At 36.4% G+C, this 17,478-nt stretch overlaps 3 protein-coding genes across 4 annotated transcripts; 1 reads left to right on the forward strand and 2 right to left on the reverse strand.

The window, feature by feature from the left end:
* Positions 1 to 701: 701 nt before the first annotated feature.
* Positions 702 to 1,372, forward strand: LOC125213761 (thionin-like protein 2). Its single transcript, XM_048114489.2, has 2 exons — positions 702 to 1,026; positions 1,105 to 1,372. The coding sequence occupies exons 1-2, from the start codon at positions 738 to 740 to the stop codon at positions 1,173 to 1,175; spliced, it is 360 nt and encodes a 119-aa protein (XP_047970446.1). The 5' UTR covers positions 702 to 737; the 3' UTR covers positions 1,176 to 1,372.
* A 147-nt stretch (positions 1,373 to 1,519) lies between these two features.
* LOC125213760 (nuclear pore complex protein NUP50A-like) lies at positions 1,520 to 4,991 on the reverse strand. Of its 2 annotated transcripts, none has more exons than XM_048114488.2 (2): positions 4,886 to 4,991; positions 1,520 to 3,207 (listed from the first exon to the last, which is right to left on the reverse strand). In XM_048114488.2, the coding sequence occupies exon 2, from the start codon at positions 3,137 to 3,139 to the stop codon at positions 1,727 to 1,729; it is 1,413 nt and encodes a 470-aa protein (XP_047970445.1). In that variant the 5' UTR covers positions 3,140 to 3,207; positions 4,886 to 4,991; the 3' UTR covers positions 1,520 to 1,726. The 2 variants fall into 2 exon arrangements, with proteins under 2 accessions (XP_047970445.1, XP_088924619.1); XM_089068493.1 differs by lacking the exon at positions 4,886 to 4,991 and adding an exon at positions 4,772 to 4,796.
* A 928-nt stretch (positions 4,992 to 5,919) lies between these two features.
* Positions 5,920 to 16,211, reverse strand: LOC125214386 (coatomer subunit beta'-2-like). Its single transcript, XM_089068110.1, has 24 exons — positions 15,994 to 16,211; positions 15,732 to 15,752; positions 15,576 to 15,637; positions 15,160 to 15,214; positions 13,893 to 13,929; positions 13,459 to 13,784; positions 13,239 to 13,370; positions 13,012 to 13,160; positions 12,491 to 12,559; positions 12,246 to 12,396; positions 12,104 to 12,169; positions 11,469 to 11,657; positions 10,843 to 10,983; positions 10,657 to 10,731; positions 10,378 to 10,554; positions 10,193 to 10,284; positions 9,895 to 10,011; positions 9,233 to 9,347; positions 7,803 to 7,874; positions 7,338 to 7,534; positions 7,164 to 7,257; positions 6,914 to 7,020; positions 6,647 to 6,776; positions 5,920 to 6,378 (listed from the first exon to the last, which is right to left on the reverse strand). Exons 1-24 carry the CDS (start codon positions 15,994 to 15,996, stop codon positions 6,196 to 6,198), a joined length of 2,760 nt encoding a protein of 919 aa, XP_088924236.1. The 5' UTR covers positions 15,997 to 16,211; the 3' UTR covers positions 5,920 to 6,195.
* Positions 16,212 to 17,478: the final 1,267 nt, after the last annotated feature.

A 17,478-nucleotide genomic window follows, 5' to 3' on the forward strand; every position in this document is an offset into this window, starting at 1 on the left:
TGATTAGGCTTATCAAATATATATAGTATTAACAATTTTTGACATGATACAAACACGTACGAAATTAATAAATTTGGATCAAGTCGAAATCCGATATTTTGGGTTGAGTTAATAAATTTGGATCAAGTCGAAATCCGATATTTTGGGTTGGGTTCGGATTGGGTTCTAGTAACCCATTAAAAATAATAATATAATTATACTTTTTTATTATTTAAAAAAATTATACTTTAATTTTTATTATTCATATTCGTGGTAAATCAAGTTTAAAAATTAGGTTTTAATCAAGCGTGTTGTTATCATGTCGAGTCAAATCATGTCATTAAACTATGCGCCGGTCGTGTTTGAGTTTGAAAATAGCATGTCAGATTCGTGTTTGAGTTGAGAGCTTTCTTAACATGTGAGGTTCGAGTTATGCCTTATTAATTAGATCATTAATAGAGTAATCCAATAATGATCAAAGTCACACAATTTCTCAGTCTTAATCAAATGAACTTGTATACGCAACATAAATATTTAAATGCAAAGTGGTATTTTAGCCACCATTTGAAAAGTGTCCAAATTTGAACTAGCTCAACTCATACAGCTTAATTAGTGGGCATCCCAAAAATGGCTTAGTGGCCACTCACATGACAAACCTAAATGCATATAACTATTCATTTCTAAAATGTTATGTGTGTGTGTTGTGCTATATAAGCAGCTCATAGCTCAACATTTTCTTGAAAATAACAAGTGGAAAAATGGAGGTGAGGAAATTATTGAGAGCACTTGTTGTACTAGTTTTATGTGTAGGTATGCTAAGTGGAAAAGCCACTTCTTCTACTTTCAAAGAATGCTACACAAAATGCTTCATTTTCTGCATGATTGAACCTGCACAAACCCTTTGTTCCTGCACCACCAGCTGCTTGAAGGATTGCATCTTCCCACAAATCCAGAACGATGTTCATGAAGGTTCCGACAACCTCGGCTTCTGCAAACTCGGCTGCGCCTTCTCCATGTGCTCGGCTTTCAGCTCCAAACACAAGCCCAGTAAGCTTCTATCTATCTATCTCTCTGAAGCGTTACGATCGAATGAATGAATGCATGATTTTGGTGGTTGTTTTGCAGATGGTGAGAAGGTGGATGGTTGTGTGGGGTCATGTTCCAACAAGTGCACCAAGAGCTACACTTCACCTTAGAAGAATTGATTTATCTGATGATTTGTACCTTCAAAACTAATCATCTTGTTATTTCACCCTCATTCCAAAGGATTGTTGTCTTTCTCAATGTTTCTGTATTCTCTCCTTGTATGTGATTCTTGTCACTTACAAATTTCTAAGAGTCTTCAAATCTGTGATCTATGAATGTGATATGTCAAAGGTCTACTGTTGATTTACATTTTTTGTACTATAGTAGTAAAATATAAAATGGCCCGTGACCAAGATGCAGTTTTATGTGATGTGAATACAGCTATAAATAATACTATATGATGGTCACGGGACTCAAATTTCAAATTAACTAGTGATATTTAGATGTAGAGGGATTATCAAAAGGTTATCTCATCATATAAAGGAGTTCAATAAAATGTATATTAACCCAAAAACAAGACATTTCTCAAGAGACTGACGACGCATAAACTGACCCGAAAACTCTTGTTTTACATGTCTTCTACTGCAACAAAGACGCAAGACTGAAGGTCGAGGAGGAGCATTTCACATATTTTCGACAAGTACGGGAAAGGAAGCGCTCATCATTCATCAGCTTTGGGAGAATTTTCTGGGGTTCTCAGTGCTACTGGAGCAGTAGACTTGTGCTTGTTGACCTCTGCTCGAAAATCTTCAACTATAGAAGGATCCTTGAATTTCAGAGCAAATGTTGAAAGTGCATCTTTCCCCTCACCAGCGCTGTTCACGCAGGCAAAAGTGATGCCTTTCTTGTCCATGTTCGTAAGCTTCATGTCTGGATAAAGGCTAGCATTCAGAATTAACCGATAATTTCCTCGAGCTCTCATAACAAGTCTGGCTTTTCCTGTCCCTGTTGTCGATGTATTAACCTTCAGTTCCCCTTTCCCTCGCTCCTTCCAAGATCCACCGACATATTCAAAAAGAATAGAATCTGCGGTGAAAACAGCTTTCTCATTCTCTTCTCCGGTTTCCAGAGGAACCTCCTGCTTTGGAGGAAATTTGGTGCCCTCGCTCTTACTGATAGTACTTGCCCCAACACTTCCAAAAATAGAGCTTCCATTAGAACCGCCAAAACTGAAGGTAGTAGAGTCACTCTTCGGGGCAGTACCATCTGTAGTAATCGATCCAAATGAGAATGAGGTACCAGAAAACCCTGTTCCACTAAGACCGGTGAAAGCATTTTGGCTACTTGATAGTTGTTGAAATGAGCCAAATGGGACAGTTTCTTCATTCTTTTCTGCAGCTGCCTCATTCTCTTTCTCCTTTTCATCTCCAGAATCTTTTACATCTTTCCCTGTTTGTGTGTCAGCAGTATCAGCTTCTGCAGACTTTGTCGCCCCATCCCCACAATTCCCACCTTCCGCAACTTCCTCTGCCACAGAGTTATCCTTCTCTTGGTCAACCACATTATCATTTGTATCATCTGGTTGAGGTTTTGAGTCAACAACCTTGTTTTCAGATTGCTTAGAATTGTCATCGATGACAGCAATTTTTTCAGCCTTGGAGGATTCATCTTTTGATGGTTCGTCAACCACATTATCCTTTGTATCATCTGGTCGAGGTTTTGAGTCATCGACCTTGTTTTCAGATTGCTTAGAATTGTCATCCTTGACATCAGTTTTTTCAGCCTTGGTGGATTCATCATTTGATGGTTCGTCAACCATATTTCCAGATTTGCTCTCAGTTTCCTCACTCTGACCACTGTGTGCCTCTACATGCGAAGGAGCAGATGAAGTAGGAGGAACCAACCGGATGGCAGCAAAAGGATTAGAAGAAGATGGAGGTGGGGCAGCTGGAGTTGAAATTTGCTGGCGACGTACTTTCACTATTTTTCTTTTGGCCAAAACTTCATCACTTGCTTTCTTAAAGGTTCCTGTCTCTTGTTCCGGTTCATCATCATCCAGGCCAGGGTTTTCACGAGATAGTTGGACTCCAGCAGCTCTCTTTTTAGATTGTTGAAGGCTTTCTGCATCCCCCATTGCTGGTAAAAGAACAAAAACTAGAGTGGAGTTTCGCTTTTATTCAGTCCACTGGTACACAGCAGTCCCTGCGTAAAGTGAACCAAAATATAAGCTAACCATTCAAGCATATGCTTTAAAAATCACATTTTTAATACATCCAGCTCTCCCAACAACAAGTAGCCAAGATACACATATCTCCCTTTCATCTTAGACTTAGAGGATATCCAGATACTAAATAAATGTTGCGAACCAGTTATAAAATAATTGTATGCTAGATACCAAAGCTTAGCAACTGATATTTGCAAATTTAACAAGTAGACTCGCAAAATGAGAAAACCATGCATTACTACAATTTATAATTATTTATGATTTAGATATTATTTTTCAACCAAAAGCATTGTAGATCAGACATTGCTATTAAGATGACAGCCAGAAACCATGTTGGGTGTACCAGATGATGATAATAATAAATTTTCCACCAAGGCAGGTGAGGTGGCATTCTTTCAACAAAATTTTGAAAATAAGCCAGTAAGTTTTCAGATGAATATAAGAGGTAAGAGACCCCCAAAACCGCCCCTTATGGAGGACAACAGACCATCTTGTACTGTGCTGCATGTGTGTGTGTGTGTGAGAGAGAGAGAGAGAGAGAGAGAGTGGAGAGAAGAACAGAAGGCAACAGCACATAATTTAAGTTGTCCCAGCAAACTTGCAAAACAGGAATAAGAATCTAACCAACAACTTATGTCATATGCACATTTGATAGAAATATCATATCCTAAAACCCACATATCCTATAGACCTCAAATAAACTGCTCCTACCAAGAAACCAAGGAAAATAGAATAACAGATGCCGAGTACTGTAAGTTGTATGGAAATGAATTCAATAACCAAGGATAACAAGGATTTCTTTCAATAATTCCCAGTAGAACCACATGATGTGTAACCATATCTGCTATGTGTTATCCCCTTTATCTACATGCTATCTTTCCAGATATTAATATTATAAGAAGGTATGCTGCACATAACGTTTTTCTCAACAAAAGAGGCTTTGGGATGCAAGTCGGCATTTGACATTGCTTGCCATAAATGTAAAATGCATAATGCAAGCATAAATCATTAAGATAAAATGCTGCCAAACTCAAAAAGGATACAAATCATAATCGATATCTAAACACATGTAAGCAAAAATGTTGCAGATTATAAATTTTCAGATGTTCTTGTAAACCTAGAATATTTGATTCAGACACTCGAGGAGGAAAATATGGGCGAAAACCAAAACATACAAACATGCTATTGCTAATTATTCCAAAGTACAGTCAAGAGAATGGAAAACAAGGATGCAGTAAAGGCAGAAAAGAACCAAAAAACAATCTCCATAAATTTCTGACAATTGAAAAAGAAAATCTCATCGGTTCGTTTCAGCATCAACCAGAGATGTGAACGAACATTTCACACTCAAATCCAATTCGTTTTTTCCCTGCTAGAGAAGATACTACTAATGCCAAGCAGGTATCTTTTCCATTCCGATTTCCCAATATGAAATACTGAAGTAACTTGATATCCTCAAATTCAACATAATAAAAGAATTAAAGAAACACACAGAGTGAGAACATCATTTTCAGCTTTCGTTGCGGAATCGAAAAACCTAACTTGGCAAAATAAAAAGTCATTTATGTTCCCAATCTATACATAGAGAATTGGAATTGACAGAGGATAAATGAAAAGGAAGAGCAAGCGGAAGCGCGGATAAATTGAAATGCATACCTGGTAGAAGGGCTGGATTCAAACTCCAAGTTTTGGCTTTTCAATTTTGTTCGGATATGCTAAAACCCTAGAAATACGCGTGCGTGCAAAAAATAGTGGGATTAGAATTTATTTTGTGATTTTTATTCTTTTAGTATTCAATTTTTGAAAGAGATTTATTTATTGGAGTATATATTTATTTTGTGATTTTTATTGAGTTTTCCTATTTACTATATTTCTTTTACTTTCAACTCAAGTTTCAACACATACTTTAATTAACTTCTACTATATTTTTAATCTTTGTATTTTAATTTCCTAATATTCGTAAACCAAATTGTTCAAATATTGATGTATTTAGAAGATAAAGATAATTAAAATGGCTATTTTTACTAATCCTAGCTTATGCATCTTATGCCTAAATCAAGAAGTGAAAAATAAATTTTGTAAAAACATGTGTCCCCCTCAACCTCACACACTTCCAGCACAATAAATAGAATTTTCTAACTCATTTCTTCACATTTTTCTTGAAGTAGCCTCTCAAAAAATGCGAGGTTTTTTTAACATACAAAAATAAGTAAAATAAAAGTTCGAATTAGAAACACGTCACTCAACATTAGACACAAGACAATTTCCCACATACTTGTAATACATGTAGCCATACCACATCTCTTCATATACACACGTCTTTATTCGTAACTTCACAACCAATGCAGACCTCTTCTCTTGTCTTCAATTTTAAGCTTTCGTATTCAATTTTGAGGTTGTGATAATCGTAAATTTTAGTTGAAAAATTAGGTCTTTGGTGCAAGATCTTGAAAGAAGTGAAGCATTTACAAGCCTTGTTATGTTATTAATAAACATATTACCATAAATTTTGTTTACGTGGTGGTGACCAGTGTTTGCAATAATTATGTCATTTGTGGACTTATATTGGGTGGTAAAACTGCCCCACCTTTTCTTAACATGAGAAATAAGCACATTGTGCAAGAGATGGAGAATCCAATTAGCATTTAAATTGTAACAAGAGATTATTCTACTTATCACGAAAAATCGTCTTTAAACTTCACACAATGCGTGATACTATGAAACTTATATATCATCAGGAGATTGTCACAATCTAATTACATGTCAAAAAATTTCCTAGAGCTCAATAGTTCCTATTGATTTAGCTGAACTCAATTTCTAGAGGTGAATGAAATGGATGCAGCAGAGCACATAAGAAAACATGGAATACAAAATTAGAATATATGGAAGGCAGCAAGGAGCTAAAAGAATGCCAATAATCGCCAGAATCAAAACTGCGTATTTCACACCGGTCCAACCAATGGCTTTTAGGCTGAGGGTTTTTCTTCATTGCTCGCACCCGCATCTTCCTCCACCTCATTTCCGTTCACAAGTACAGCACTGTCTGTACTGTCAGCATCCACCACACCAGCCTCTTCTCGACTCCCATCATGTCCCTCTAGTTGGGTGTCATCCGGCTCTTGTAACGAATCACCATTTGGTTCGCCATCCTAAACAAATTTGACAAAACAGAAAATAATGAAACTTAGTACCAATGATCTTGCAAGAAAGATGAGCACACTACCAAATTTGACAAGATAAGGTAACTTTGGCAAGTTCTATCTTCAACGGCGGGCAGTAATTCAAATATTACATAATGTTCCTCCAAGATTATGCAAGTATCATAGACAAAGGTAGATTCCCGTATCATATACAAATGAGTAATTTAACGGATAAAACAAAGGAAGAGTCCAGCACAAAGGAGAGGTTAACCTTTACCTCATAATCCAAGCCTCCATTTTCTAGGTGCTCCTCTTCTTCTATTTGCATGTTTCTGAAGATTTCTACAAGACTTGCTGTTGATCTATCGGCATGTTGCATGTATTCTGCTGCTGGAGGAAAATTGCCCCTGCAAATGCAAATGTAACATGTTTAACTAAAAACTAATAGTAGTAAAACAGGACTTTAGAAATTGAAGAAAGAAAAGACGGACCACATAAAAGAAAGTACAATCCTGAATCCAGACATTACAAACTGAATAACTACCTTGTCTCGGCAGCTTTAGCTTCAACAGCAAGTGCGACTTGCCAATCCTCAAACATATTTGGGTATTCTTCAGGATCAGCAAGTGATTCTGCAGCTTTCGGGTTAATCTGTGGATAATATATAAACCAAAATCAAACCCATGTCAACAACCTCAAGATATAGTTCATCCTTCAAAATCAGAAATACATCCATTGTTAATCTGAACCCCAAAACTAGAACACAGATATTCAAATACAGTAAGCACCATTACCTTGTTGAGATCCTTTCTCCAAAGAGCAACAATTTCTGACACCTTACTTGGAAGGTAAGACCGAGCCATCAATGCAGCTTCAGGTATCCGATTGCTGCAAATAATTTTTCGATTTACAATTGAACAAAATTAAGTAGATGCTCTTAACCAGAAAAAAATAGCAAAGTGGCATACCTCTCTATCAACAGCTGTAGGCAGTCCTCCAATTTACCCAACATAAACAGACAAAGAAATGCAACATTGTTTTTACCATGTTCTTTTGCAAGAGAGACAAGTTCACTAATTCCCTCAGCATTGCCTAAAGATGAATAGAGTAGCAATAAACCACTAAGGTCATTAGCTTGCTTCAAACACTCTTCTGCCATCCCCAACTGAAATGCGGAATAGACGCAGCATAAATTTTTACAAGCACGTCAATGTGATCAAAATGCAAGAGGAAATCGACAAACATTATTTTGAAAATATCAAAACTGTAATTCATTTAACATGGTCAAAGAGCATGTTTAGTGAGAGGAACATGTAGCATATCTCGGTTTTGTGTAAGACAATCATGCTATAGTTTCAAAATCAGCTGATCTTAAAGTGTTTGAAAAGTATATTTAATCAGTGTAAACTCAAAGCATGATACCAAGAGAGTACCTTTCCAGTAGACATGGCTAATTCACCCAATTGTTTCCATTTAGACTCACTCTGTGCTTCAGTTGCTATTTCCTGTAAGGAACAATAGGAAAATGGTAGGAGGCAAATTCAGTACCAAAAAAAATGAGAGAGATGAGAATTGTATAACAATAAAATAAAGACACATGTAGAAAAGTATAGAGACATATTAGACAAAAGTAGTAGTTCTTATTATCACTATACAAAGCACCTATATACATTACAAGGTACTAAGCACCTATATTTATTAAAATAAAGGCAGATGTAGTAAAGAGATATTACAGAAAAGCAGTAGTTCTAATTATCACTTTACAAAGCACTATATATATTACTCCTACAAGATGCTAAGCCTGACTAGGATACATAAAGACGTGGGATACTTATTCCACATCAATCCCCCTCAAGTTGGAGCATATATAGCGATCATGTCCAGATTGGTACAATGTTCTGAGAAATATATTCCCCCAACAGATTAGTGAAGACATCAGCAACAGTAGTAGTAGTTGTTGTAGTAGCAGCAGCAATAGCAGTAATCAAGTTGGAAATATTCGATATGGTAGTCATCTAAATTAGGTTTGGAATCAAAATTCGACATTATAGACAGATTTGAAGAAACCAAAAACCTAATCAGAAGTTTCCGAGCAAAGTCGGTGAAGTAGTTGGCAGCGATGGCAGCAGGAAAAGACTGTGACGCCAGAGGCAGCCAGAATTAGACAAAGTCGGCAGAGCAATTTAGGCAAAGTCCAAAAAGTGGATTTAGAATCTCTATTCAACATTAGAGCATGAATTCAGAGCAGGGTCATAAACCATGCAGAGTCTGCTATTAACAGTGCATCATCGGCAGAACAGAATAGGACAGAACGGAGATGATTTGAGGCTATTGAAAAACCTCGACCAAGTCATGACGGAGCAATCATCCACAGACCAAGCCTCGCAGATGGCATCTCAATAGAAGATTTACTATAGCCAGACATGATAAAAACAATAGGACAGAGAGCAAACTCCGGAGTCATAGAATGGGCAGAGTAGATAAGCAGAACAGGACGGGCATAGTAGAGCAACATAGACACTAATTTTGTTTTTTTACAAACTAAATTAGAGACGGATTCAAATCCACTCTAATACCATATATAACAATAAAATAAAGACACGTGTAGGAAAGTATAGAAACAGAGAAAAGTAGTACTCATTATCACTTCACAAACACCTGTACAAGATACTAAGCCTGACTAGGATACATAATTGATGTGGGACACTTATTCTATAATAAGAACCTTACAAGGGATACATAAATGATGTGGGAAACTTATTCTATAGCAATAGAACCTTACAAGAAACACCTGATACGAAGATATTCTCCACACATATATTTAATTCTTAATAGACTAGTCAAACAAGTCGCCTCCATTTACCTTTGCAATCTCGAGCTTGCCAAGCTGTATGGCTAACTCAAATCTGTAGTCCGCATCCGTAGCAACTTCAAGGGCATCTTCTACCATCCCTCGTGATTCCAAGAATCGGGCCACACTGTCGACAAAATTAATTAATATTAAAACATGAAGTAGATGATTCATACTTCTAGTAAATTATGCCCTTGTATCAAATAAGATTACGTAAATGAGAACATTGACACAGCTTGTTCATAATTTTGGTCGCACAATATTCAGATTCTCACTAGTCTGATCCATGGAATAAGGAATAGTAGTACAGCATTCTTGACCTAGAGATGAAATCCATAATATCGAAGAAGTCCTAGATATATTGAGCAGAATCAGTTAAAATCAGAAAATCTGCTGATGCTTGAATTCTTGAATCTTACTCTGGTCTGTTATTCAGTTATTCATAAAGCGATACAGTTATGCTTACAGCATTCTCATCTATAGATAAACAGAAGAGATGATGGATAATAAATTAAATAGAATGTTTTAACAAGCAGGTTAATTCTCTCAAATGAATCAATGGTGGAAACTGCATATTAATATCTTAAACATGATGCTTTATGACAATTATGCATGATGGTAGTGAGAAGTAAGTAAATCCAGATAGCTTTCATGTCAGTAAATATGTTACAGACCTGTTATGATGCTCCTTTGGAATTGATGATAGGACTTTATTTGCCCTCTCCAGATCGCCCCTCATCACAAGAGTCTTGTACTCGATCAAGCTGAGCAGCAGGGTATATCCAATAACACTGGAAAAGAGGATTCATATAACATATGAGCAATCTAGAACAAAGATAGAAGGGTCTCTTTCTCATTTAAAGGGTAAGAAGATTCTGGTTTGCACACAATAATTTAACAAAATTATGCACTTGCACAATGTAAAGAACAAAATGAAACACTTGCTTACAGAACATTGAGTAAAGAACTCACTTAAATTCTTTGTCGATGAGAAAAACACGACTTTGATTAGCAAGATACCCAAGCAGGTACATAGGTCGGTCTAGATGAAACATTGTTGTCACCTACGATAGCATTTAAATAAACATAGACTTGGCATAAAGATGTGTTTCTTCTCGTAATTTGAAGTATAATAACTACAGAACATTATAGTATACCTCACCACCAACGCAGTAATTAAGCCTCCAAGAGGAGTTATTGTAGATAAAACAGTCCCCAACCCAGAGCCCAGTTCGTACTCGTTCACTAATTTCATAAAGAAGCTCAAACGCATCTTCCACCCCTTGTTCATCTACCGACCTCCCACTGTCCAGATGAGTAGAAACAACATCCCGCTGCAATAGATCAGGCTAATTTAGTCACTGAAAAATTCTTAAAAACTACTCCATGAAGCAAATTCACAAGGACATCAAGGATAACAATAATAATATGCTTACATTATACTGAAGTATGTAGAATGACGAATCACTAGCAATGGCCACCAAATCACCACTATCAGCCCAGTAAAGATTCTGAAATTGATTGCCAACATAAATGGAAGTTACATAAAAGTATGGAACATGACAGATTTGGTGCTAACAGTAACATGATTAATAAATGTATTGTAGATATAACTTCCTGACCTTAACATTGACATCAATACGTCGGATCAACCTGCATTCAGCCCAATCATAGAAACAAATAAAATCATTCGAGCAAATTGCCAATAAAGTGCCACCATAGATGTGCTCAGCCGAAAATGTAGGGCGGATACTTTTCTTCTCCTGAAAAAAGCATCATTCCAACAATTATTTGAATAGGTAAATTACAACAACTTACTGAGGTGTAACAAATTTCCAGAAAGAGATGAATGTAAAAGCACATCATTCCGTCCCAAGTTAGATGTCACACTTCCTTTTTAGTTTGTCCCACAAAACAAAAGGTGTCACATTTCATTTATTGGAAAAAGTTCTCTAACACATTAACATATAAAATATATTCTCTCTCTGGACTTAATACATAAAACAACATCTCCTAAAATCTCGTGCCATCACCCAAGTGTGACATCTGCCTTGTGCGGAGGGAGTACCAAATATCCATGGTGCTAAGAGAATGGGGGAATAAGGTGGATGATCTCAAGCTAGAGAAAAAGCGGCAATCATCTGTTTAATGTTTAAGCAGATTGGAATCATGGATAATGACCAACCCACCCACCCAACCCCCCCCCCCCCCAAAAAAAAAAGGAACAGTATTGAAGACCAAAACCAACCTGGAAATTTTTAGTATAGATCTTAATCTTTGATGTACTTTCCCTAACAGCATATTCTCCTTCCGTGGACCAAACAAATTCCAAAGCTGAGCCAAAGGATTTGTTTCTCCATGCCAAAGCTGTGTATATGATGTACTCACCATCCCCGCATACAACAACAAACCTACCATTAGGGTTGTGTTTCAAACTCTGTAAAAAACACATGGATAATAAGATTAATACAAAAATATCATAGCCAAACAGTAACGAAAAATATGAAAAACAAATTCTTCAAGAGAAGAACATCAAAATGATAAAAGATACATCGCTTTCCTTTCAATTATCAAGCAAGAGTGATACGTGATAATGGAATGATCTTAAGAGAATTTTTAAATTAGAAGTTTGACACGGTCTGGCACTCCATGAACAGTAACCTCAGCTTAGAGATAGTCTCACTACAATATCAAGATGATCATCTCGATAACAAAGACGTGTCTATGACATAGCAGTTGTGACTTGCATTTGCATATCGATCACACTATGCCAAAAATAAGTAACAGCATCGCTCAAAAATAAATAAAGTGGAAGACAGTAGAATACTCCATAAATATAAAAGTAAAGAGACATGAATTCGCTTGTAGATAGGGGACAATAACCTGTGGATAAAGGTCACAGGTTCCCAATTCCTTCACAGCTAAAGGCAATCTCTCTCCATCAGCAACCTGAGACAGAAAATTTAAGGTCATTTCAGATAATAAACTGGCTCCAAAACTATATATTAACCAAGAAGTGTCATACATCATAATCGGCCCCAACACTCTTAATGTTGACTGTCTGGATCTCATTATGCTTAGACCATATAATTTTCCCACTGTTGTCCATGCTTGCAACAGGTACTTCTCGACCAAGCTTTACCATTATGGTTCCTTCATCATAGCCAATTACAACCCTGCAAATTTAAAACCATCAAATTCAGGTGCCCCCTTAAAATGAAAGATAAATGCTTGCATCACTTACTAAAGTAAATGTGAAAATAAACTTACCGTCTTGATCCTCTCATGTAACTAACAGCCCAAACTCTTTCAAGACCGTAATTCAATGTGTTTTCAAGTCTGCAAAATAGTGAAATGACTTTTGAGACATCAATCAATGTGCATCCAAAATCTTATGCAGAAACAAGAAAGCCCTATAAACATAAAAAATTACAGATAAATCAATAGATATACATGCACATACAGTACACACACCTCAATTCAGAAGAGTAGTCATAGAAAGGAAATGCAACAAATGAATATACAATATTACCAAGAAAATATCTGATTTGAGGCACAGAATGTTTAAAACAACATGCCGAGAGATTTACACTTCAACTATCAAGCCTACTAACTGACAATCAATAGATGAAGCAAACAGTTAAATGAAAAAGACTAAAATTTAGTACAAGAAATTAAGAGAAAATAATTGATAATAAGGTTTTTGCAGTAATGAATGTAATTGGCCACTTGAGAAGAAGGATTTGGAAAAACTCAATTAGTGTAACTGAGCATAGAAATATAAAACTCACCTATATGTGGTGGAATGCCATATGCGAACTGTACCATCCTCAGAACCTGTTATTATAATGGGGAGTTCAGGGTGGAAACAAACTGCAGAAACATTATGTGTGTGTCCTTCTAGTGTCTGGACACAACTCTTTGTCTGATAATCCCAAACCTGTACAAGTTCTCCAGATAAATTAGATTATGCACATACAATCTCAAGACACATGCAGAAAGGCAAACAAAGTAGAACCTTAGCAGTGTGATCATCAGAGCCAGTGATTAAATAAGGTTTATCACCACCAGTAAAATAATCAACACAGTTGACTCCTTTCAGGTGAGCATCAAGAGTAAAATTCGGATCAGGGGAGCCAAGGTTCCAAATCTAAATTAAAAAAAAAAAAACAGCCTGGTTGAATCACATGAAGTTAATGGCGAACTTTGGAAAAAAATTAAAAACAACCATTTCATACCTTAATGGTGCGATCAAGAGATGCACTGGCAAACGTATTGGTATCTTTAGGATTAAAAGTCACTTGCATCACGTAGTGGGAGTGGCCCTCAAATATTTGAGTGCATAACCACCCCTTTTCCCAGTCCCAGAGTTTTATGAGCATATCATCTGAGGATGACAACACATAAGGGAGAGTGGGATGAACTGCCACACACCTGATATAGTCTGTGTGGGCCTCAAATACTTTAACCTTATCCATCGTATTGTAATTGTAGACACGTATGTGCATGTCATCAGAGCCAGCAACCACCCACTGTTTTCGTGCTATAAACTTAGCAGATCTAACTGCAGCATTTTTTTGTATGAATTAGCATTAGAAGGATTCTTACCAATATAAAAGTCATTTAAACACTTCTTTATCCGAAAGAATCACAAAATATTCAAATTATGCACCTGGTTGTTCAGTAACCTCAAAAGATTTAACCATTGTCTGCAGCAATAGAAGTCAAGCTTTAGAATGAAATTCAAGAGTAAAAATGTCAGACAGAGAGGGTAACTTGAGATAACATGTCATCAGATAGCTTATAAGATGTCAAATCTTTATTCAAATGTACACAAACATTATATTATGCACATGCCATCATTTTGCAGAGTAAGAGCAAGTAACAAAAAAAAGCATCCTTCAAGGAAGGTCATTATATCAGAAAAGGTAAGACATATAGTTCCCCTCACTCTTCTATTTCTTGGTACCTGCACTTGTTTCTGACCATAAAGACTTTGAAGTGCAAAAATTGCTCTCCTTGACAAGGAAATTAAAAGAAAGTTCCACTCATAGATTAGAGCACCAGGAACACGTTACAAGGTAATTCAAGGATCTGTCTGGAAAGTCCTCTACAAATCCTTTTCAACTCAGTCTCACCCCAATCAAAAATCTAAAGAGATTCATGTGTCTAAAATGTCCAGGTCTTCTTATATTTATTAATCTTAGCCCTTGGGAAAGTTACTTACATATTAAGGGTTACAAAACGTATCTTAAATATTCTTATTTCACCAAAGTGATCGGTCTGAAATCTGAAGACCTAAATCATGTCCTTCTACATAGCTTTTTTCTCCCTTACACTATGGCATAGACTGTTTTATTGCCAGATTCAATCAAACTGTCAAAGATTTTTTTTCTACTCAGGCATTATGGGATTATTCTTCCAGACCAATTGATCATCATGGCTGGAAATGAGTAGGCAGATCTTTGAGGATCAAGAAGAATTCATCAAGGGGATATGGGAAAGAATGACGTTTGGACTTGCTTGGTTTGGTGGCTCTCAACACATAAGAATTCAAGGGTTATTTGGTTTCAGATGCTTACATATTTTCCAGTTTTATGTTTTGCTAGGGTGTCATTGTGTTTCAGGGAACTACTGGTCCCTTTGTGAAAAGGGTCCTATTCCTAAAACAAGAATTCTAGTTTGTTATCATAATAAGATTTTAAAACCTAAGAAAAAATCCAATACAAAGGACTATATTTTCTGATATAATAAAAGATTAGCTGCATTTCATCACAGCAATACAGCACAAAATGACAGTACCATAATCTAGCTAATCCTTCTACCATTTCAACATCAAAAAGATAAAGCACACAGAATTGCACAAGCATCTAATAAATGTCCTTGTGATCAATATGATTAAAATCTTCCAAAGGATAGAAATTGCACATTCAGCATACCTGGGTCTGATAATCCCAGATGCAAAGAGTCCCCGAATACAGGCTCGCCAATATCCTGATGACGCACCACAAATCATAGAAGCAATGAGAAACTATTACTCCCTCCATTCCATAGTAATAGGGGCGTTTTTCCATTTCCGTCCGTTCCATAGTAATAGAGTCATTTCCCTTTTTAGTAAAAGTCAACACATTTTTCCACACCTACTTTACTCTTTCTTACTTTTTTCCCTCTTCAACTCTCTACCTTTTTCATTTTCCACTTTATTCTCACTTTACTCAACTCACCTAACACAATTTTTCTTAATCTCCGTGCCGAAAAGTTTTGCCTCTATTACTATGGAATGGAGGGAGTAATAAATAGTAAAACAAAACGGCCGATATTCTATTTGAAACTTGGTTGTGAGGGCTCTGCATACCATGGCTCTGTTGGATGTAGATCCACAGACTTTACTCTTTCTGATCTTTGTAAAAATTTCCTCTGATAGAATACACCAAATTATCAGCATTGACAAATCACTCATTAACAGAAGTCACAAAACCGAAAATGAAATTATCAATGTAAACTTGAATACCTTGATTTCTAGTCTGAGCGGCTGCAGCACACGACCACGCAATTTAACACCACAACAAGCAATAAAAAAACTCGAGTTAGCAAACAATAGCAACAGCTCCAGATCTCAAACAAGCCGCAACCAATCCAAACAAATCATAAAATTCAAAGCAATCAAAATGCCGAATCTCAGAAACACGAAATTGACCCCAAAAATGAATAAATTCCAGATCTGATAACCAGCCGCATGCGTAAAATCAATCAACAGAAGCAAAATCACTCACCATTTTCTACACTGAGTTCGGCAGCAGGGAAACCGTATCGATGAAGATCCACCGAGCTACACACACTCGGATGCTGCGATCAAGGTATGAATAGTGCGCGCAGAGGTATGCAAAATGTAGAGAGAGAATGGGGGTTTTGCACTCCAACAACAGAGCAAAAGAGTGTTAAAATTTCTATCGAAGAGAAGCAGGTGAATTTCGCCTACGTTTTACTTTATTTTTTTAATTAAAAGGAATATCAGAATGTGGCTATTTATATGGAATAAAGATGCAAACGGCGTCGTTGCCTTTAGTCAATGCTGAGTAATCGAATGTAATCCTGGCCGTTGATAAGTGTGACCAATTAGAATGAACGGTTCAGATCTGCTTGTTTGCATCATCTATCGACACTTAGCTAATAAGTCTTGAAAAGTCAGTCTAGAAAAAACTGTGTATAGCATTTCGTGACTTTTATCATTGTTTGAACTTTGAATAATATTAGTACTATATTTTTTCTTTATTTCGATAACCCAAGATTGAGTATTACATTTACATGTGCAAGCAAAGTGAAGGAATATAAAAAAAAAATAGAGTACATTAAAATTTTCAATAAAAACAACCGAATCCATACAATAATCCAAATAAAATTTTATGCATCGTCTCATTTAAATATGACGAACATTTACTACGCAATTATATAATAATAATAGCCAATTAGGCCTAAAACGCTGGGCCTGGGCTTGGGCTTCGTATTCATTACTAGGCCTACACAAGAATGCAAGTCTTTTTTATAATAATGTGTATATGATGAGAACATTATGGTGGTGAACATAATATCATGCCCAATTCCAACATCTCATTCCACCAAAGCTGGCTAATTAAATAAATCTACACAACTTTGTACAAATTAATGAATACACAATACAAATATATCTGAAACTTTTCCAAACTAACCTTGGACAACAACATTTCTGAGTCATGCATGTCTAGCTAGCCAGAGCCGAAGGGGGCGAACCACATTGCACAGGGGGAGAGATGTGGGACGGAATGCGGGAAAAGGAGTGAGTAGATCGCCATGCGCCTGCTACCTTTTTTACCCAATGAATAATGCACGTTTCCCCCTCCCGTTGGATGTGCTACTAAGCTTAATTTGTAGATTTTAATTTTTTTAAATTGCAGAAATTGATTTTTTTATTTTTTTTCGTTTTTCCATTGCCAACCGTCATAAGATCTGTTAAAAAATTTTAACTAACTTGTATGCATAATTTTTTTTTCATGTTTATAGCAATTACGTTGTCTAATGCGTAAAGAATACTTACGACAACGGTCCAAAAGACATGGGTAGCAAGGCATTTCAATACTCAAAAAATGTACTACATCGCACGCTGACACTTCTCGGCTATCTGAATTTCTGATATGTTCAACGAGTACTTTCACATTGCCTTAACTACGGGGGGAGGAATGCTTGGCATCATCGGCGGCCACAAAGACTCTCATCCATCCATC

The sequence above is a fragment of the Salvia hispanica genome, chromosome 3 (genome assembly GCF_029641045.1).
Source record: "Salvia hispanica isolate PSC_SH4W2 chromosome 3, Shi_PSC_v1, whole genome shotgun sequence".
Classification (NCBI taxonomy): domain Eukaryota; kingdom Viridiplantae; phylum Streptophyta; class Magnoliopsida; order Lamiales; family Lamiaceae; genus Salvia; species Salvia hispanica.

Excerpts from the sequence above, each read along its gene's own strand:
- LOC125214386 (XM_089068110.1), bottom strand. Across the intron at positions 10,012-10,192 it reads CTCATCGACAAAGAATTTAA|TGTTATTGGATATACCCTGC; the intron begins GTGAGTTCTTTA and ends CCTCTTTTCCAG. Across the intron at positions 7,021-7,163 it reads GGAGAAAGGATCTCAACAAG|ATTAACCCGAAAGCTGCAGA; the intron begins GTAATGGTGCTT and ends TATTATCCACAG.
- LOC125213761 (XM_048114489.2), top strand. The coding sequence starts at position 738 with ATGGAGGTGAGGAAATTATTGAGAGCACTTGTTGTACTAGTTTTATGT. Across the intron at positions 1,027-1,104 it reads CAGCTCCAAACACAAGCCCA|ATGGTGAGAAGGTGGATGGT; the intron begins GTAAGCTTCTAT and ends GTTGTTTTGCAG.
- LOC125213760 (XM_048114488.2), bottom strand. The coding sequence starts at position 3,139 with ATGGGGGATGCAGAAAGCCTTCAACAATCTAAAAAGAGAGCTGCTGGA.